Raw genomic sequence first — 23,045 nt, forward strand, 5'->3', positions numbered from 1 at the left:
ACTATAATGAGAGACAGGTGTTAGAGTAATTACAGCCCAGGTGACAAGCCTGACCGCTTTCCCTCTCCCGCAGACAGACACATGACCATGCCCCCCATGCCACATACACTACCAGATATGTTTGAATTGCATAACTTCAGAATCAGAATCAGAATGAGATTTATTGACAAGCGTTCTCACGTACTCAAGGATTAGGTTATGACTCTGTGTGCAGTGAGACACAGAATAGAAAACAAGGTAAGAGTATAAATAGACAGTCCACTATCATCTCCACTGTTTTGAGCGTGTTCAGCTCAAGTTTGTTGTGACTGCCCAGACAGCCAGCTGATCAACCTCCCGTCTGTATGCAGACTCATCCCTGTTGCGGATGAGGCCGATGACTGTGGTGTCATCTGCAAACTGCAGGAGCTCGACATAGGGGTCTTTTTCGTGTACAGAGAGAAGAGCAGTGGAGAGAGAACGTATCCCTGAGGAGAACCAGTGCTAATAGTAAGGGTCCCAGATGTGAGTTTCCCTAGTCTCACTAGCTGCTGCCTATCTGTCAGAAAGCTAGTGATCCATCGACAAATTGGGGTGGGAGAGCTGGGTCAGTTTGGTTGAGAGAAGATCAGGTATGATGGTATTGAAGGCTGAACAGAAGTCCACAAATAGGATCCTTGCATAAGTCCCAGGTCTGTCGAGGTGTTGCAGGATATAATGCAGTCCCATATTGACAGCATCATCCACAGACCTGTTTGCTCGGTAAGCAAACAGAAGGGGGTCCAGCAGGAGTCCTTCAGGTAGGCAAAACCAGTCTCTCAAATGACTTCATGACCACAGACGTGAGGGCGACAGGTCTGTAGTCATTAAGTCCTGTGATTTGGGTTTTTTTGGGAACTGGAATGATGGTGGAGCATTTGAAGCAGCAGGGAACTTCACACTGCTCCAGTGATCTATTGAAGATCTGTGTGAAGATGGGGGCCAGTTGGTCAGCACAGACTTTCAGACAGGCAGGTGAAACACCGTCTGGGCCTGATGCTTTCTTAGACTTTTGTTTCCAAAAGACCCAGCACACATCCTCCTCGCAGATCATAATTGCAGATTGAGTAGCAGGATGGGGGAGGAGGGGGTTCCAGGAGGTGTTGGTGTGTGTGTGAAGTGAAGATCAGAGCAGGGGAGGGGTGTGAGACTGGGCTTTTCAAACCTGCAGTAAAACACATTCAGTTCATCAGCCAGCTTGTTTTAAAGAGCCTATATTATGCTAATTTGCAGGTTCATGATTTTATTTTGGGGGACTACTAGAATAGGTTTACATGCTTTAATGTTCAAAAAACACATTATTTTTCTCATACTGTACATTGCTGCAATCCTCTGCTCAAACGCTCTGATTTAGCTCCTGTCTCTTTAAAGCCCCACTCTCCGAAAAGCCCAGTCTGCTCTGATTAGTCAGCTGGCCCATTCTGTTGTTACTGGTCAACCACGTGTCGGAAATGTAACGCCCTTTACCATAACTGAGTTTCAGGCTTCCTTAACAGCTGTAAACACTATTGTAACTATGGTAACAGTGGCTTCAGTTTATGCCGTACCAGTTTGAGTCTGAGTCCGATAATGAAAGTTTGGAAGAATAAGCTGATCGACCCGAACCACCTTCATAAGCACGACTTGAACAGGACATTTCACAGTGCTAAGTTTTAATTTTGTAGCTTTCTTATAAGTACACTGTTGATTATTGTGAACCTAACAAAGCTTCAAGTAAAAGACACATAGTACATCTAAGTTAGTCATCTTTTGCTAGAATGGGTGTAGCTGAACTTTTTTCACCTGAGCTATGAACGGAGAACAGAGGCTTACTCCCGGTTAGTGAGCAAGTTAGCCGTGGACTAACGTGGATAGCGGCTGTAACATTACAGCTTGTAATTATATAATTATATAAGACTCTTGAGATTGACCATTTTGTTACACAGTTTTAGGTAAAAGCCAGCCCACAGTTGAATAGTAAACCCATACCAAAACAATAACATTACATAGCAAGTTAGCCGAGCACTACCGTGGATTGCAGACATAAAATGACCGTTTGTAAAAATAAATCCATCACTATTCATGATAGTAAGAATGACAAACAATCTGAATAATTCTACACAATTGTAGGTAAAAGTGGGCCCGCAGCTGATTGGCAAAACTATTTTAACACAATAACATTAGCTAGCAGGTTAGCAGAGGCCTACATCTGTGCACTGGGTGTACACTGTAGCTACAACACAAAACTCCACATTTGAACTCTTGGTAGCAGATAAATCCACAAATAATCAAGCCTACTTACAGGTTGTGATCCTGAAATGCCAGATTGTCCCAACAAAGTGGGAACTGCACCATCTTTCAGGACAAACCATCTTGAAAATCCAGCATTGGTTGTGGTTGTACTGCTGAGGAATAGTGGTAAAAATGAATTTGAACCACTGATTCTTCAGTTCGTCTGTCTTTGGAAGTCCAAACAAAGAGGTTTTGCTTTTGCAGTGAAGAAAACAGCGTCTTCTCGACATGGCAACAACACTAACCTCTAAACTTATCCTGGCGGGTGGGCCAAAGTAGCCCTTAGGCGGGCATTATGCAAATGTGTTACATAGCGATGTAGATACTTTACGGAAGAAATGGCTGGACTACAAACCAGCCGTTTCGTGTAGTTCTTGAGTAGTGTCTGTGAGAGAGAATAACTCTCTTTTGTGTGGACTTTGTGCTTTGTAACTTTGCAGACCTTTTACATGCACAAACAGCTATCTTACTAAAGGAAAGGTAAAATCCCCCCAAAAATAATAGGGCCTCTTTAATATGCATTAGCTTTATCAGATACATTTAAGCTTTCCCTGTATCCATGCTGCCTATGTCTGCAAACACCTTTTTTATATGAGTGGAAAGTTGTTTTGATTTATTTTGTTGACATGTACATTTTATTCAAGAAGTGAAAAGAGACAAATACAAAGTAGAAATAAACTGACAACTATGAAGTGTGAGAATGTCACATTTTATTCATTGGCCGAGTGCGGAATGGCATACTACCATACTACTCTTACTATTTCTGCCATAGATATATATGGTAGAAGCAGTAAGATTAGTATGGGTGATTTAGTCCTCCTCGCCATCTTGGAGTCATATGGAAATGATAGAGGGCTTCTTCGAGTTGGGCAGTGCACTAGCAATGGGAGTCTGACTCATTTAGCGAATCGGTTCGTTTGGATATTTCATATCATTGAACCGGTTAAAAAATGATTCAAAAATCCGTTTGAGCCATCACACGAAAGTGTTCCCAGAAAGACTCCGCGTGATATTTTAGGTTTCACTTTAGTTGTAAAATATATTTTAGATAACACTTTTGTTGTGCGGTTCCAACATATGACCCACCACACAGCTTTACTCTCAATGTTGTTCTTCCTCAAAGTTGAGTGATCAACAAATGCTTTGCGAATCGGTTCTTTTGAATCATTTAAAAAAGAACCGGCTCAAAACGAATATCAATATTTTGCGTCAGTACCTTGTGACTCCACTGTCATGTCCTGTTCTGCGAGGAAGGAAAACACACTCACTCTACAACAGTTGATGTGCATCTGGATCATTAAAAGCATTGGGTGATTTTCTTCCGAACATACTGAGGGAAGTTTACCAGCTGCGACGTCGAGCGAAGAGGTGGAGGTAAATATCTGACAGTTTGTTTTTCTTCCAAATCTTTCAAGCTGACTGGCGCATTGAATATTATCATCTTCAGAAGACGATCACTTAAGACCGAGTCTTTCGTTTCCATATTATTGTCTATTTAATATTAATATTAATATTAATATCTGACTGTTTCTGTATCATCATGAATTATCTGCCCTTGCCAGGACGAACTCTTCGGCCACATCAGAACAAAAGACTGTGCAGGTTCATCGCGTCGTGCTGTTTGTTTTGCGTTTTCCCTTCTGTAATGCTCCCTTGAATATGTTTCGGCATTAATAAATTTGTTACAATGTAACTGCCATGTTTTTCACAGCAGTGACGTCACATGACTCGATGAATCACATGAATTAATTATTTGTACTTTAGCCACTGCACGAACACTGTATGGTGAAAAGTTTGATTAGTCGTCTTTTATCGTTATTTTTGGAATGTTGTTTTCGACGGTATTGATACTATTAATTATGAATTAATACGAGCGCTGCAGCTAACAACCATTATGATAATCGAAGAATCAGTCTTTTGTTTGTTAATATAAAAACAGCATTAGTAATATCCTGACTATACTTTGTGATCAGTTGAATGCCACTTTGGTGAATTAAAGTAACAATTTCCTTCTGAAACAGCAAAATCTGGATATTATTCCAAACTTTTGGCGTCCAGTGTATATGTATATGTGTGTGTATGTATGTATATATATATATATATATATATATATATATATATATATATATAATATTATGTTGTCAACTATTTTCATTATTGATTCTCGACAAGTAGTTGTGTGTGTGTGTGTGTGTGTGTATGTATATATATATATATATATATATATATATATATATATATACATACACACACACACACACACACACACACACAACTACTTGTCGAGAATCAATAATGAAAATAGTTGACAACATAATATTATATATATATATATATATATATATATATATATATGTACAGGTGCATCTCAATAAATTAGAATGTCGTGGAAAAGTTCATTTATTTCAGTAATTCAACTCAAATTGTGAAACTCGTGTATTAAATAAATTCAGTCCATACAGACTGAAGTAGTTTAAGTCTTTGGTTCTTTTAATTGTGATGATTTTGGCTCACGTTTAACAAAAACCCACCAATTCACTGTCTCAAAAAATTAGAATATGGTGATATGCCAATCAGCTAATCAACTCAAAACACCCGCAAAGGTTTCCTGAGCCTTCAAAATGGTCTCTCAGTTTGGTTCACTAGGCTACACAATCATGGGGAAGACTGCTGATCTGACAGTTGTCCAGAATACAATCATTGACACCCTTCACAAGGAGGGTAAGCCACAAACATTCATTGCCAAAGAAGCTGGCTGTTCACAGGAGTGCTGTATCCAAGCATGTTAACAGAAAGTTGAGTGGAAGGAAAAAGTGTGGAAGAGAAAGATGCACAACCAACCGAGAGAACCGCAGCCTTATGAGGATTGTCAAGCAAAATCGATTCAAGAATTTGGGTGAACTTCACAAGGAATGGACTGAGGCTGGGGTCAAGGCATCAAGAGCCACCACACACAGACGTGTCAAGGAATTTGGCTACAGTTGTCGTATTCCTCTTGTTAAGCCACTCCTGAACCACAGACAATGTCAGAGGCGTCTTACCTTGGCTAAGGAAAAGAACTGGACTTTTGCCCAGTGGTCCAAAGTCCTCTTTTCAGATGAGAGCAAGTTTTGTATTTCATTTGGAAACCAAAGTCCTAGAGTCTGGAGGAAGGGTGGACATCTGCTGGTGTTGGTCCATTGTGTTTTTTGAAAACCAAAGTCACTGCACCCGTTTACCAAGAAATTTTGGAGCACTTCATGCTTCCTTCTGCTGACCAGCTTTTTAAAGATGCTGATTTCATTTTCCAGCAGGATTTGGCACCTGCCCACACTGCCAAAAGCACCAAAAGTTGGTTAAATGACCATGGTGTTGGTGTGCTTGACTGGCCAGCAAACTCACCAGACCTGAACCCCATAGAGAATCTATGGGGTATTGTCAAGAGGAAAATGAGAAACAAGAGACCAAAAAATGCAGATGAGCTGAAGGCCACTGTCAAAGAAACCTGGGCTTCCACACCACCACAGCAGTGCCACAAACTGATCACCTCCATGCCATGCCGAATTGAGGCAGTAATTAAAGCAAAAGGAGCCCCTACCAAGTATTGAGTACATATACAGTAAATGAACATACTTTCCAGAAGGCCAACAATTCACTAAAAATGTTTTTTTTATTGGTCTTATGATGTATTCTAATTTTTTGAGATAGTGAATTGGTGGGTTTTTGTTAAAAGTGAGCCAAAATCATCACAATTAAAAGAACCAAAGACTTAAACTACTTCAGTCTGTGTGCATTGAATTTATTTAATACACGAGTTTCACAATTTGAGTTGAAATACTGAAATAAATGAACTTTTCCACGACATTCTAATTTATTGAGATGCACCTGTATGTATGTATGTGTGATATGTATATATATATATATATATATACAGTATATTGTATAATTACTATATTTATCTATAATACATAATCTATCTACTGTATATATCTAGTGCTGGAAGCAGCCAAGAGGCAACACTGTCACACCAAACACTGAAGTTTGACTTGTCATAAACATTCACAAGCCTGTATTTCGAGATAGCAATCAAAACAACTGCTGTTTAGAGTACACACAAATGAATGCTTTCTGAAGGACATCAGTACATAAAAAAATCATCCAATAATTGGGTTGAATGTTTTTGTGCAATTGAATAACAATTAAATGTTACATATTTACTAATTGTAGCTGTTATTTCAGCTACTTTCACTTTTAAAATCAAAATATAGGTCTACCTGTAAAGAATTTGTCTGGGTCAAATGTATAAAAGGTATCTTCTGTTACTGTATAATATGCTTCTTTGCTCCTCAGCTTTTTTCAACACGTTATGGCTTCTCGGAAGAAGGTGCTGCTTAAAGTGATCATCCTGGGGGATTCAGGGTAAGTGTTTGTGCAACCTACCAGCAGAATCATTAGAGACCGATGTTTAGATTGTTATATTCAATTGCTGCTGTCAGTGTCATGCTGGCCATATGGTGTTATCAGCAGTGATACTTTGTCTCCTGTTGTGTATATTGAAAAAAGCTGAACATGTAAACATTGCTGACATGACAGTGCTCAAGGAATTCCACTGACTTTACATCAACAACTGTCTAAATGTAGGTGTGCTTGGAATTTGCTCTGTCTTGGTAAACATTGAAAACACTGATGGCCAATCACACTATCTCTGATGACGTTAAATACTACTGGATGATCACATCTGGCAAGCTGGGATCTTACTGTAAATGAAATGTTATCAAATCTTTATCCTAAAGCTGTGCAGCTCTATATCAGCTGAACTTTGGTATTGACATATTTAGTGGCGCTTGCTAAAAATGTAGTCTAATCGTATTCTTCAAATGCATTGTGCGCATAATTGCCTATAAGTTCTGTCTGATTTTATGTTCCATTTTCCTTTGACAGAGTTGGGAAGACCTCTTTGATGAACCAGTATGTGAATAATAAGTTTAGTAATCAATATAAGGCCACTATTGGAGCTGATTTCCTCACCAAAGAGGTGATGGTGGATGACAGACTGGTCACCATGCAGGTTTGCTTCATCTCTATTCGGGGGATTCTCACAAAACCTGTCAAGGAAATGTGCTGGTCCTGTTTTACTCTAAAAATAAGAAATTATATTTTGCATATAAATGAAGCCTTTTTTAGTGCCATTAAGATTTTTTGCATTTGTGATATTTTCAAGACAGTCACGCACATCTCCTCCCCCCCCCCCCCTTTATATATTTATATATTTGTAATATATAAAATTTGATTACCACAAAAAATAATTTCGACTCATCCCTCCTTTTCTTTAAAAACAGCAAAAATTGAGGTTCCAGTGAGGCACTTACAATGGAAGTGAATGGGGCCAATTTTTGGAGGATTTAAACACAGAAATGTGAAGCTTATAATTTTATAAAAGCACATATTAATTCTTCTGTTAAAACTCAAGTATTATTTGAGCTGTAAAGTTGTTTAAATAATCATTTTTACAGTCATTTTGAGGGTTTTAGGGTTTGTTGACATTACATTGTCATGGCAAAAAAGTTGTAAAACTGGATATAACTTTACACAGTAAAGATTAGTAAGTGATTTTATCACACTAAAATCATGTTTGCATGCATATTATTTGTCTTCTGGCTATAGTTTTGAAACTGTGAGTATATTAACGTTCAAAAATTGGCCACATTCACTTTCATTGTAAGTGCCTCACAGTAACCCAGATTTTTTGCATTTTTTAAGAAAAGGAGGGATGAGTCGAAATACATTTATGACACAAATGCTGTCGATTGAGCTTAACTTGTATTGAACCCGGAATATTCCTTTAACTTTATAATTACAGGCACTTTATATTTCATCTGAGTACAACTAATTATAGTTAAATCAGTAGGTCCCAGTTTTTATTGGGTATATTTAACTAATATGTATAACCATTAAAATACATACAGTACAACACAATTATTATTTAAATACATCACAAGATCTCACAAGATTCATATTTGCTGCTACTGAGGCTGAGGTACGGGTAGGTTTAGAAGTAGTGGTAGGGGTTAGGTTTAGGGGTAGGGGTTAGGTTAACAGTGTAAATACAGATGTAAAGTACTTTAAATGTAAGTACAATGCAACAACACATATGTATATAATAAATACATTGTATCAAATTATTAAAGGTGCTGTAAGCGATTTTTCCATGGAAAAGTATGCAAAAAAAATGTTCCTACTTCCTTTAAGATATTAATGGAAAAAAGTGTTCTGAGATATCTCACCGGTCTCTGTGACAACAGTAGACTTTGTAAACAGCAAACAAAAATGTGTCCGCGGACTGCGGACATTGACACTTTTCACCTGTCAAGCATTTTGCTGGTTCTCATAGTGTTGTATTTGAAGCAGATCATTGAGGCTATGATTCATAATGTTCATCAATTGAGGGCGCTATAGTGCCACTGTTGAATTTGACAGCCACAGGAACAAACAATGCTGCTCTTTTACACGTTTTGTTCTAAAAATGATATTTGGAGGACAGGGTTTTGGATGAAGGGGCGTGGCTAATTCAACGGCTCAGTCACGTGAAAGCTTCAGAACGCTAAAATTGATTACAGCACCTTTAAGTACATAGTAGTTAAAGACACTGTAAAGTGGGTTCACTCAGCTGTCTTTATGGGTAAATCTAAAGAAGATATGTCTAGGTCATATTTTACCCCAATATATATATATATACTGAATATGACTCGAACATTCCTTGACAGTTTTGTCAGATTCACCCTTGTGTACACCTCTGATAGCAATGCTTTTTCAGTATTTGATTTTAGCTATAGAATGAATTGTCTTGAAACTGCTCAGCAAACCCATGAGAGGCCTGATGATGACAATGTCATGTCCTCACAACCATTGTTTTGTGAACAATGCTCCATAGTAATAATCATCTCTGATCATGTGATGTGGTTAAAGGATCTGCATAATAGGCAATAAAGTCATCTCAAAAACATGACAAATCTGTAATTACTAATAAATCACGGTTGAGATCATCTTTTACACTCATTCTGATGTAACAGTTTTTTTATGTCATTTATTCCATATACTGGTGTAATGTTAAGTAAATGAGACACATTTAGTAACATGTCTGGTAATCCCCTGGTATTTTCCCAGTAGGCACTAAGATGGTATGCACAACCAGTTTTCAGCTCACATGTTGTGTTTACTTCTGTCAGCCATGTGTTAACCAGTGTGACAAGTCATGCTGATTTAAATCCTCACATGTCCAAACAAGCAGTGTTTGGGAAGTTAGTCCTAAAAAGTAATCTGTTACTAATTTATAATTAGTTTCTGTAGTGGAAACTTTACTATTTAATTTGTCTGAGCAGTAATTAGATTGCTCATTTGCTTTGATTTACTTATGAATCAACTTTTAAGACCCATATCAGATGGACAATAGAAGGATAGACACCAAATTGTCCTTGTCTTTCTGTGTTATAATTAAGCCATAAGGTACAAGAGACCATGCTATATTATGGATTATAGTCATGGCCAAAGGGCATTGTTAGGCATGATGCCTAGGGGGGGTGACTATATTCACCATTTAGCACGGTCTTGAGTGCATTATCGCTTTTATAAAATGGCATCTAGTTGAACAGATGTTTTGTGTCATAACTGTTACTCTATTGTGTTTTAGCACAGCTCAAATGTTGTATTGACCAATTAGCATCCAGGACTGAAACTATGCATTTTATAAATAAATTCAAAATAATGTGTTCCTTTTTTTTTTTTGTCATCCTTGCACTTTCATTACACGATACCCCCAAAACTTCTCAGAATAATGTCATTAGAATATTAAAGTTTACACCATTTACAGAACCAAAGATTAAAAATAAAAAAGCCACCTTTTTTGTTATTCATCATAAATACTTTTTTTTTTTTCATTCTAAGATTTGGGACACAGCTGGTCAAGAGCGATTTCAGTCTCTGGGTGTGGCTTTCTACAGAGGGGCGGACTGTTGCGTGCTGGTCTATGACGTCACAGCACCAACTACGTTCAAGACTCTGGAAAGCTGGAGGGATGAGTTTCTCATTCAGGCCAGTCCACGTGACCCAGAAAACTTCCCTTTTGTTGTGCTAGGCAACAAAATTGACTTGGACAACCGACAGGTCAGTGTGCAGTCCAAACTGAGTGGCAATACCACTAGTATTTATAAAAATGTCTTGGTTTTAAACAGTGGAATTCCTCTGTTCCTAAAGGGGTTTTTAACGGGCAGTATTAATAGATGGGCAATCTAATATAAAATGGCAATATTTAGATGGCCGGGTGGTCAAAGGCCGATATATATATATATATATGATATAATACAGTTTAGAGCAAAATGACACATACATCAAATTGCTGAAATTGACATTTATTTTGCACAATATTTACTCAAAATCACTAACAATATTTGAATATTTAAAAACTGCATTATCCACTATTGGTAGATTTTGTAACTGACGCAACAGAGAACTAAAGGGCAAACATTTTCTATGCAAGTACGCGAACGCAGACACTTCTAGATACACATGCTTGGTTTCGTGCATTGTTGTGTTCCAAAATGTGTCAGATCGCTTCAACACACCACACCGCTCAATACAATCATCATGCACCGCTTTGAACTCCAAATGAAAAGCATTACAGATAGCATCAGGCAAGTACAATTTTACGCAAGGTTGCTAGGTAGCAAGATAGCGGGACGTATATTCTGTAAACAGTCAAAATAGTGAAAGCAGTTGGATGAGGGAACATATTTTTGAGTTTAGATGAGATAAACATCCTTTTGAGTGATTTGATGCTTTGCAGAATAAAAGACTTATTTTCTCTCTGAATGTCACAATCTGCTTTTGACATTGTATCGTACAATCCAATGTGCATATCTGGAGACACTCAGGATTGGGGTCGATTAATCAACAAGTCATCCAACAACTAGTTGATTGGTGTTGTCGACTACTAACATTAATATTTTTAGTGGTGGTGGTTTTTTTCTTTTTTTCCCTTTTTCTCTCAATTTGGAATGGCCAATTCACAATGTGCTTTTAAGTCCTCGTGGTCAAGTGGTGATTCGCCTCAGTCCGGGTGGCGGAGGACGAATCCCAGTTGCCTCCGCGTCTGAGATCGTCAACCCGTGCATCTTATCACGTGGCTTGTTGAGTGCATTGCCACAGAGACATAGCACGTGTGGAGGCTTCACGCAGCCTGATCTCATGAAATTTACTGTGAACATGACAACATTTTTGCAATTCAAAATTTACGTACTGTATAACAGGTTTGACTGCAGTTTTCTAGTGAAATGTCCAGCTGGTGGCGCCAAAAGCGAGTAAAATGGTGTCGTATTCAGATGAGGTTTTAAGGTGAATTTTAGATGGATGTTTTTAAAACATAACCAACAGTGTTTTAAAATATAAATGAGATGTTAAAAATACATCCTTACCAAATAAACTCTTAAACCTGACCATTAGTGTTATAAAATATAAGAGATGTTAAAAAGACATTCTTACCTAATCAACGCCTAAACCTGACCATTAGTGTTTTAAAATATAAATGAGACATTTAAAAAAGGCATCCTTACCAAATCAAAACCTAACCATTAGTGTTTTGAAATATAAATGAGCCGTTAAAAATACATTCTTACCAAATCAACGCCTAAACCTGACCATTAGTGTTTTAAAATATAATTGAGATGTTTAAAAGACATTCTTACCAAATCAACGCCCAAACCTGACCATTAGTGTTTAAAATGCGGAAGCTAAATGAAAAATCACATATTCTGAAGCAACCACCTCATTTTGTGTGGCTAAGACTCTGTTGTGTCACGAGTCAGCTTGAGTTCATGGCTGGACTTGAACCGCGGTCCTCCAACTTTATGTTGGCGCTCTATCAGGTGAGCTATCGTGCAAGCTATTCATTCTGGAATAAGTGTATATACGTGGGTGGGTCTGTAATACATGCATTAAAATATATACACCGATCAGCCACAACATTAAAACCACCTGCCTAATATTGTGTAGGTTCCCCTCGTGCTGCCAAAACAGCGCCAACCCCTATTCTTCTCACCACAATTGTACGGAGCGGTTATCTGAGTTACCATAGACTTTGTCAGTTCGAACCATTCTGGCCATTCTCTGCTGACCTCTCTCGTCAACAAGTCATTTCTGTCCACAGAACTGCCGCTCACTGGATGTTTTTGGTTTTTGGCACCATTCAGAGTAAATTCTAGAGACTGTTGTGTGTGAAAATCCCAGGATATCAGCAGTTACAGAAATACTCAAACCAGGCCATCTGGCACCAACAATCATCCATGTGATTATCTAATCAGCCAATCGTGTGGCAGCAGTGCAGTGCATAATATCATGCAGATATGGGTCAGGAGCTTCAGTTAATGTTCACATCAACCATCAGAATGGGGAAAAAATGTGATCTCTGGCATGATTGATGGTGCCAGACGGGCTGGTTTGAGTATTTCTGTAACCGCTGATCTTCTGGGATTTTCACACAGTCTCTAGAATTTACTCAGAATGGTGTCAAAAACAAAAAACATCCAGTGAGCGGCAATTCTGTGGATGAAAACGCCTTGTTGATGAGAGAGGTCAACAGAGAATGGCCAGAGTGGTTCGAACTGACAAAGTCTACGGTAACTCAGATAACCGCTCTGTTAAATTGTGGATGAGAATGCGGGTTGGTGCTATTTTGGCGGCACAAGGGGGACATACACAATATTAGGAAGGTGGTTTTAATGTCGTGGCTGAGTGGTGTATTTTTTCAAAAGATGCGTTAGAGTAAAAGTGTGTCGATATCATAAAATAACAGGTTCTGAGTAATAGAGGGAAAAGTAAGTATTTATAAAGTCGTTATCAGCCATTAAAGTCATGGTTTGTGTGAAAGTGAATAAAAGACACAGTTGTTGTAGTGCCTGTAGTTTTTATTTCTCCTGGAAACTACAGGGAATTGTACCTGCAGACACGTATAAAAAGTTTTGCAAATATGGACACTGGCGGCCAAAAGTTTGGAATAATGTACAGATTTAGCTGTTTCTGAAGGAAATTGGTACTTTAATTCACCAAAGTGGCATTCAGCTGATCACAAAGTATAGTCAGGACATTACTGATATAAAAAAACATCATCACTATTTGAAAAAAGTCATTTTTGATGAAATCTAGACAGGCCCCATTTCCAGCAGCCATCACTCCAACACCTTATCCTTGAGTAATCATGCTAAATTGCTAATTTGGTACTAGAAAATCTCTTGCCATTATATCAAACACAGTTGAAAGCTATTTGGTTTATTAAATGAAGCTTAACATTGTCTTTGTGTTTGTTTTTGAGTTGCCACAGTATGCAATAGACTGGCATGTCTTGAGGTCAATATTAGGTCATAAATGGCAAAAAAGAAACGGCTTTCTCTAGAAACTCGTCAGTCAATCATATTTTTGAGTGAATGAAGGCTATACAATGCTTGAAATTGCCAAAAAACTGAAGATTTCATACAAAGGTTACACTACAGTCTTCAAAGACAAAGTACAACTGGCTCTAACAAGGACAGAAAGAGATGTGGAAGGCCAGATGTACAACTAAACAAGAGGATAAGTACATCAGAGTCTCTAGTTTGAGAAATAGACACCTCACATGTCCTCGGCTGACAGCTTCATTGAATTCTACCCGCTCAACACTTTCACGTACAACAGTAAAGAGAAGACTCGGGTGCAGGCCTTATGTGAAGTATTGCAAAGAAAAAGCCACTTTTGAAACATAAAACAAAAATAAAAGGTTAGAGTGGGCAAAGAAACTCAGACATTGGACAACAGGTAATTAGAAAAGAATGTTATGGATCTTAACCCCATGGAGCTTTTGTGGGATCAGCTAGACTTTAAGGTGCGTGAGAAGTGCCTGACAAGACAGCCACATCTATGGCAAGTGCTACAGGAAGTGCAGGGTGAAATCTCACCAGAGTATCTGGACAAACTGACAGCTAGAATGCCAAGGATCTGCAAAGCTGTCATTGCTGCACGTGGAGGATTTTTTGATGACAACTTTTTGAAGTAGTTTAAGAAGTGCTGAACATTTTTTTTCAAATTGTAATAGTAATTGTTCACGTTATTAATGTCCTGACTATACATTGTGATCAGCTGAATGCCACTTTGGTGAATAAAAGTACCAATTTCTTTCCATAAGAGCAAAATCTGGACATTATTCCAAACTTTTAGCGGCCAGTGTATATAGTCATGTTTTCACTGTGAGACTAGGTTGTAAAAGTGGTAATAGCCAGCACAGTAAAACCTTCTGCAAGAGGTTTTGTCTCTTTATTGCTTTAAGTTTAGTCTATTTATGCACCACTGCTGTTTCAGCCATCAAAGCACCGCATCAGTGCAACACATCACAAGACGATCGCTGTCTGACATTAAATCCTCTTTTGTGAGTAATGTTCCCATATTTGTGAGGTGCTTTGGAGAGATTGAAGTATTTTCCTGATTCTGTGTACCTGCATCATTATCTTGCAGTTCTGCACTTTTGAATGTGCAGCGAAGATGCCCCTGAAGCACTTCAGTTACATTGAAGTGCGTCATTCCGCATTCAGGATTTTGTGCTGTTCTGTATTTGAACCTTTCTTATTTCTTCTCTTACTTTGATAGTTTTGTGAAATAAGATGTTATTGTTATTTAGCCTATATTTTTGTTGAATATCCATTATTTACTATGTTAAAGTGCTGCGGTTAGCGTCTGTATATTCCTCTGAAACGTATTATCCTTAACACTGACTAGTCGACTAGTCATTCAAACAACCGACCGACTAGTCGATTATGAAAAATGGTAGTTTTGCACATCACTACTCAAGATTAGTCTCTCATGTTTTCACTTCTGAGCTGCACAAGTAATGATTCGTATTGTTTGATAATCATCGAATCAATCACTGGCAATCAGTTGGGTCAAAGTTGAAATTGTTTAAACATTGAGCAACATGAGGGGCCTGGGTAGCTCAGCGAGTATTGACGCTGACTACCACCCCTGCAGTCGCGAGTTCGAATCCAGGGTGTGCTGAGTGACTCCAGCCAGGTCTCCTAAGCAACTAAGGTGGTAACCTCCTCATGGTCGCGATTAGTGGTTCTCGCTCTCAATGGGTCGCGTGGTAAGTTGTGCGTGGATCACGGAGAGTAGCATGAGCCTCCACATGCTGTGAGACTTCACGGTGTCATGCACAACGAGCCACGTGATAAGATGCACGGATTGACTGTCTCAGAAGTGGAGGCAATTGAGACTTGTCCTCTGCCACCCGGATTGAGGTGAGTAACCCACGAGGACCTACTAAGTAGTGGGAATTGGGCATTCCAGATTGGGAGAAAAGGGGATAAAAATAAAAAGATCCTTAGTGAAATGTGACATTTTTTTAATGTTAAAGTACTTTTTCAGATCCCAATTTAATACATGGAGACAACAATAAGCCATTCATAGGTTCATGCCCATGAAAAAATGCTTTTAAAACATTGCTCTGTTTGTTTGAGCATCCTGACCAGCCCGACACAACAACATTGGTTTGACCAATGACTTGCATTAGGGCGACACAATCAACGTCTGTTTGACCAATGAAAGACATGGGGTAATGTTTGGGAAGTCTGTTTAGAAACAATCATTATTTTTTGCAATTTCGTTCAGTTACGCTAGTGGTGCACAAATTAGACACTTCACCTTAATTCTTGTAATTACAAACGATATGTTCACTGTATTTTTTATTTTTTTTAATTGTAATTGTAATTTCTGCCTGATTTGTTACATTTTGATCCAAGGTTTCATTCCAAAATCTTTTGTATTTTAAACAGGTTACAACAAAGCGGGCTCAAGCGTGGTGTCTGAGTAAGAATAATATCCCCTATTTTGAGACCAGTGCCAAAGAAGCCATTAACGTGGACCAGGCCTTCCAAACTATAGCTCGCAATGCACTTAAACAGGTAGAGGAGGCTGTGAATATTTACATTGATTTTAGAAATGTAACCTAATAGTATTAATAATAATGGTATTGATAGTAATTATTAATATGAAAGTAATTTACTTTAATCTAAAATTACTTTCTCACTTTTAGGAGTCCGAAGTGGAGACATATGATTTTCCGGACCAGATTAAATTAAGAGATGACAGACCTACCTCCACTAGTGATGGCTGCAGCTGCTAAAGGAGAGAAGAAACATGGCATGGAATAGAAAGATCTAGTTTAAATAAAAGGAAGGAGAGATGAAAGGATTGATAAGATCCAGGCCTGTCACTCTAGCGCCCATCCTTCCCTCTGCAGTTTTTGTTTTCTCCTTTGAAATCTCCAGGGTATCAAATGCCACATGTGAAAGCTGAACATCAATTTTATTGCTGAACTTGCTGAACGTAATGTGTGGTACGATGAACTGTCCAGGGAACAGGAAGACCGATGTATTGCAAATCCTCTGAGATTGCATTTATTACAAGTCCTATTATCACTACAGCTGTCGATGAATTTCCTTGTCACTACTCCTGCTGTCCATGTCATTTTTATTTTTATTTTCTCTGAAAGGATTCTTTTTGTCTGCTAATTCATTGTGACATTTTGTCATTAATCTCAGCACCAATTTAAATCCTATGCAGAATGTGCATTCTTTAAAAAAAATATATATTAAAATATTTAATAGGGCTGGGCATTATATTTGATATTATTTTGTTGCTAATATAAAATTAATTAGCATAGCGATTAATTATTTTTTTTTAATATTGTGCTTTTAATTTTGAAAAAGTTTCAGCTCAAGTGCATAACTTTTTCTGAATACTTTCTCCTATCCCAGCTTAATATGCTGAGACAATTATAAGTAGCCATTCGGAGGTGGCTTACTTATAAAGCCATTTTCTCAAAAACTGTAAACACTGTGTCTCTGTGGAGCTACTGTACAAAAATTCCTCTTTGTTTTGAGCGACCCATCCAGCCAGACACAACAACTTTAACTCATCCAATGGCATGAGTTTGGGGGGACCATGTTTGTTCTATCAACAGCAGACGGTGACGTACTCGGTAGGCTATTTTGAAAACAACGTTTATTTTGCCAATTCCGTTCGATGGCACTAGTGGCACAGAAATTCTTGCTCCCGCTCCTTGTGTCACTGCTTGCGAGAATGAGATATTTTAATAGCGTCTCAGTTGCAAAATGCTGATAGAAGTAACCAATTCCAATTTAGTTTGAAAGCATTCATTCAAAGCACTGATTTAACAATTCGTTCACATTTGGGATGGCCATTTCGAGTAATTTTGTAGTCAAGTACTCTTAATACATTAAAAGAAACGAGTAATCGATTACTTGAAATGTAGAACATTCAACCTTTGAACCTGTTTTTCTTCTCAAAATATTAGCGCTATGCATAAAAAACCTTTAGATTAAAAAAAAAAAAAACTGACACGTAAAAACATTCCAAGTCTTCTGAAGCGATACAATTTTGGGTGAACTTTTCCTTTTACAATGTCATGCATCCACAGCGCTAACCAATGCGTTGCGTTGCAACGGCAAAATTTTGGTAAGAGAAGCACTCTCAGTGTTGCCCATGGCAGGAAAAGGCACAAAGGAAAATCAAATGAAAAAATAAGCATAGTGTTTTTACTAGTCAAATATTTAAAGCTGAACAAGTACTCGATTACTTGTGCACATCCCTAGTTCACGTCATCACTGAAAAATGATCACGGAAGTCCCTGCATTGCATTTTACATGCTTTGCGATGTTTTACAACAAAAAAATATTATAGGTAATTATTGCTGTTTATTACTATATATTGATATATTGGTGCATATGAATGAAAATTGTCAAGAATCATTCTTCCTTGCGTACAATATGTGGAAAACATTCCTTGGTTTTTAACTACATTTCAACCATATTTTACTTCTTGCTGTAAACATGTTGAATCTACTTGGCAGCAGTGGCCGTTTGGTTGAAATTACTGTTCATCTGATTGAAAATGAAAAAGAATCACTGTTCAAACTATTTCAGGGCAAATATGAATATTGATTCAATATATAAAGAATACTGTCAAAAAGATTAAAATATAACTATATAGCCCAGCCCTAATATGCCATGAAGGACAAACAGCCTTTTTAAAGTGGATAACAAAGTGGATTTTTATAACAGTGCATTACCTTAATTGGCCCTAAAATGATTGAAATTTGGCTGTTGTAGGTCTCTGACATAAAACATCAAAGAATATAGTATCAATTTAATTTGACTGTACATGATTGTTTTTTGTAAAAAATGTCTTCAGAATGTTTCTTAGTCCAACAATACAAGTGATGAACATCTACAAAACAGGTACTCTTTTTTTTTTTTTTGCACATAGTGAATCATTTGTTCAATGCTTTTCCTTAGAGGTCATGTAAGTTGCAGAACTGACATCCAAATAAGTTGCACATGGTACAGAAAAAAAAACACTCATGATGTTACTCCACGTGTTTGATTTGCCTTTGGACATTTACATGGTATACTTGTATTAATTAATATATATCCGTAGCCTACCTACTGCAAACTTGCAGTAGGAATAATTTTATTTTGGTCAAATGTAAGAATGACTTGAAAACCAAAATAAAAGGTAAATAAAGGAAACATTTACAACCAAGCTGGCTGTGTCAATACCAGTCGAATTTCCAAAGATCCATGCGCTCCCTTTTAAATAAGAAAATAATCGAGCCGATCAAGAACACTTTTTATTAATAATTTGCACACAATATTTACAGAGTTGCACTAAAACCACCACCAGTTTCCTCCGATGGGAAAGCAATGGTAAGCATTGTGGCCCCTTGCCTTGAGAGAGTTCACCTCAGTCTGTAATGTAAAGGGGACTTCTGGCTTTTTTTCTTCCTAACAGTTCATATTAAATACATCCTACTCCCACACATACGTAGCTGATGGGTAGTGGTTGTCCAATGGAGTCGAAGATTCATCTTTGTAGTTTCAGTCCATATATGAAGTATCCATGACCTCTGTCTCCGGATGCAGCAGACGGCTGGCCATACGCTCAATGTCATCTAGACTAAGCTGTCTGAGGGAGCGTTCATAATCCTAAGGAAAAAAATAAAATAAATACATTTAGGTTCAATTAACAGAAAATGATGCAACAGAAAATGCTTTTACTGACAGTACCTTAGTGAGTTGTTCCTGCACTTTAGCAGCATCGGCCGGGCTGAAGTGTTTGGCCAGGACTGTCGACAATAACTGCCATACACCACTGGCAGGTTTTTCATTATTACTACTGCCACTGGCTCCCACTGCACCTCCACTCCTCTCTCCTGCTGGCCGCACAACTAGATTCAGCTTGGCCTCTGGTCCAATGGAGTAATCACTCAATCTGTGTTCATCTGGAAACAGAACAAAACAACATTCACAATGGCATACCTTTTACCTCATGCCATGACATACAGAGCTTTTTATCTTCCGTACTATGCGAAAATAGAAATTCCGCATAATCTTTGAGCTGCTCTTTTCCATTCAATGAAATTGGATGGTGTTTAAACTGTCAAGCTGTATAAAAGGATGAAATGGCACCACAAAAGTATCCCATATGAATTAGCTTTTTGTGTCTAAACAGGCAAAATATTTAGGGCCCTATGAAAAGAAAATATATCATTATTTCTCCCTAAATTGCATTATATTATTACCTAAATTCTATGTTTTCCGTTTTCACTTTCTGGATTACATGCTTTATTTAAATTTAATAATATATATATATATATATTTTATTAGATTAAATGAATTTTATTGAATCAAATGAAAACAGATGCATGCTCATGAGAGATAAAAAAAAAAAAAAAAAAAGTCATATCAGGAGTTCCAGGAGTAATTTTCAGTTGATTTGTTTATTATTATTTTTTTATTTAAAGCTCCCATTTCATGTGATTTTATAAGTGAAATTTACAGAAAATGATTATAATAGAAAAAAAATTTGTACCTAAAATTTTGTTAACTACCTTTAAAAAAAGGTGACTTTAGCCAAAAGGTCTGTAGTTGAATCGCTGGAAAATATTTCGTTGGACTGCCTTTAGATTTGATTAGAGCATGCATTCATCGTGGCATTGTTTCGACAACCTTATGCAAATTCACAACATTATTTCCATCCACAGTTTCATTATTTTTTGGCTGAGATCTTGTATTGAAGAAGGGAGAGTCAAACCACTCTGTAATGTTTTCTCCAGCACATCCCAAAGACTTTCAATGGGGTTACGGTCAGGAGTCTGTGGTGGCCAATTCTTGTGTGAAAATGATTCCTCATGCTCTCTTTCACAATTTGAGCCTGATGAATCTTGGCATTGTCATCCTGGCATATGCCCGTGCCGTCAGGGAAGAAAAAAATCTATTGATGGGATAACCTTGTCTTTCAGTAAATTCAGGTATTCAGCTTACTTCTTAACGTTGCTGAGCCTAGACCTGACCAATTAAAGCAACCCCAGATCATAAAACTGCCTCTTGTGGCCACACAGCTGTTTAGTCTCAATCCTGTAAATTCTCATCACATTGTGCATGTGGAAATGCTCTTACTTTCACTATTAAACATAACTGCGAGTTCTACTGTCGATTTTTTACGATGTGGCTTCACCAAGCGTTTTAGTGATCACCAGTCACGATCATTCAAGATGTTCTTCCTCGAAGCTGATGGTTCACCACTATCCTTCCAGGTTTTAATAATGCGTTGGACAGTCCTTAACCCAATTCCAGTGATTTCAGCAATCTCCTTAGTTGTTTTCTTTGCTTGATACAGGCCAATAATTTGCCCCTTCTGAAACATAGCAACATCTTTTCCACGACCACAGGATACATCTTCCAGCATGGTTGTTTAAGAAATGAGAAGCTACACACTGCATCAGTTAGGGATAAAATAATTGTTGCCAGCTGAAACATATTAATCACTGCAATAATGATCCAATAATTGGCTCTTAAGTATCTGGTTATTTAAATCCAAATGGACAGGCAGTGTATAATAATTAATTTTCAACAGTTATTTTTAGTCAAATAAAGTGGTGAGTAAAGGAGCTGCGCTCATTCATTTAGAAGCGTGCAGCACATGCAGACAATATATTTAATCACATCACATCCTCTTGCATTTTTATAATCACAATGGGTCACACCGTAATTTGAATTGGAATAATTGCCAAATCGTCATATTCACTTCATCACGAATTTTTTCAAATTCCTTGAAATGCAGCGTTTTACTCTTAAATCCATGTATATGACTCAATTGACTCAAAATCTTGCCCTCCGCCATAGCTCTTAAATCTTTTTTTGCGCTTCTGGATATTTATACTTGATGCATGTAGATGCGTTAAACCAGGCTTAATGTCAATGATGATGAACACCATTGGTTAACAATTTTTTTAACGGAATCCTACAACGGAAAAGCAAATGATATCTGAGAGCGTTCTTTGTCATTTTTGGAGCCTGACAGCCTCTGGTGACTATACTCAATGGAAAAAAACTTCATAGAGATTTAGAATAGCATGAGGGTGAGTAAATAATGACAATTTTCATTTTTGGTTCAACTATTCCTTTAAAGAAAGAGATTGTACCTGCGAGAGCTTTTCCTTTATACAGCAGTCTCTGCTGACTTGGTGGGATGTTTAAACGTTCTGATACCAGTTCTTTTACCGTCGATACCTTTTCATTTTCTGTCACCTGTGCATTAAAGAAAAGAACAAGTCTGAATGGTGAGAAATGCATTGAATATTTTTATTTAGAGACACAGTGATAACATGTTTATATATAACTCTGCTGATTCGCACATTGACTTTATGTGCCAGCCTAACTGGAGTTCGTAGGCTATTAAAGGCAAAACTCTTCAAGATTGTCATACTGTGGTACAGATGGTCACATATCATAAATTAACTAACTGATTACACATGTGTTGCCTGATCAAGCTCAAAATAGTCTCAATGACTTAAGTTATTGGCTCTTAAGACCTACTGAGCTGCCTACCTAGACAGACAGCACTTCCAACATTTTGTATGAACCTAGTGCGAATGGAACGTTCGGGATTGATCTTATTATGCCTACAAATGCTGTCTAGGTAGGCAGCACACTAGGTTTTGAGACACAACCTTTGTGTTGTGAATATAATAAGTGTGCAGAGAGTTGATATTATGTCTAACGAGCTAGAGTAGATATTATTTATTTTATAATTTATCTACAGAGTATTCACGGTCACACTAATAATGTTACGTGTACTAAAGAGTACTAAATAAAGCAACAGAACAGTGCTATGCTAAGGCTAACATTGCCACATTATCACCTCAAAACAACAGCGCACTGTAAAGCCTACCTGAACATTACACTCTTTCCCTTGAAGTGGCTTTACAGTCAGAATCATTTTGACATTTACTCAGTTAAATACAAAATAAAGAAAAGATAATTATTTCGCAGTGAACAATCGTTGACTACCAGCCGTCGATTCCCGCGGACATGACGTCGTCGATGGCTCTGGACGTGCACATGCGCAGAGAGTGGATGTTCCTGCAGTGCCAGACCATCCAAGATCGGACTAAACCCCTCGTGGTCCAGATCTAGACTAAATCCTAATTCTAAAACCAATCTTGCGCAATATTTGAACCTTGTTTTTGAAGAAGAAGAAGAAGAAGAAAAAACATTCCACAAATAAAATAAAAAAATCTAAATAGAGAATTTTATTTTACTCATATTATGGTGATTGAACCTACCACAGAATAAAATAATAATAAAAAATAACAAAACTGCAAAGGTAATTCTGACTTTATA

At 37.6% G+C, this 23,045-nt stretch overlaps 2 protein-coding genes across 2 annotated transcripts; one reads left to right on the forward strand and one right to left on the reverse strand.

Moving 5' to 3' along the window:
• Positions 1-3,502: 3,502 nt before the first annotated feature.
• Positions 3,503-18,903, forward strand: LOC127423981 (ras-related protein Rab-7a-like). Its single transcript, XM_051668721.1, has 6 exons — positions 3,503-3,663; positions 6,619-6,687; positions 7,210-7,336; positions 10,210-10,428; positions 16,113-16,241; positions 16,373-18,903. Exons 2-6 carry the CDS (start codon positions 6,635-6,637, stop codon positions 16,460-16,462), a joined length of 618 nt encoding a protein of 205 aa, XP_051524681.1. The 5' UTR covers positions 3,503-3,663; positions 6,619-6,634; the 3' UTR covers positions 16,463-18,903.
• A 75-nt stretch (positions 18,904-18,978) lies between these two features.
• On the reverse strand, positions 18,979-22,755 carry ubl4a (ubiquitin like 4A). The gene is made up of 4 exons (XM_051668728.1): positions 22,594-22,755; positions 21,845-21,950; positions 19,428-19,642; positions 18,979-19,346 (listed from the first exon to the last, which is right to left on the reverse strand). Exons 1-4 carry the CDS (start codon positions 22,639-22,641, stop codon positions 19,239-19,241), a joined length of 477 nt encoding a protein of 158 aa, XP_051524688.1. The 5' UTR covers positions 22,642-22,755; the 3' UTR covers positions 18,979-19,238.
• Positions 22,756-23,045: the final 290 nt, after the last annotated feature.

Source organism: Myxocyprinus asiaticus, chromosome 33, assembly GCF_019703515.2.
Source record: "Myxocyprinus asiaticus isolate MX2 ecotype Aquarium Trade chromosome 33, UBuf_Myxa_2, whole genome shotgun sequence".
NCBI classification, from domain to species: domain Eukaryota; kingdom Metazoa; phylum Chordata; class Actinopteri; order Cypriniformes; family Catostomidae; genus Myxocyprinus; species Myxocyprinus asiaticus.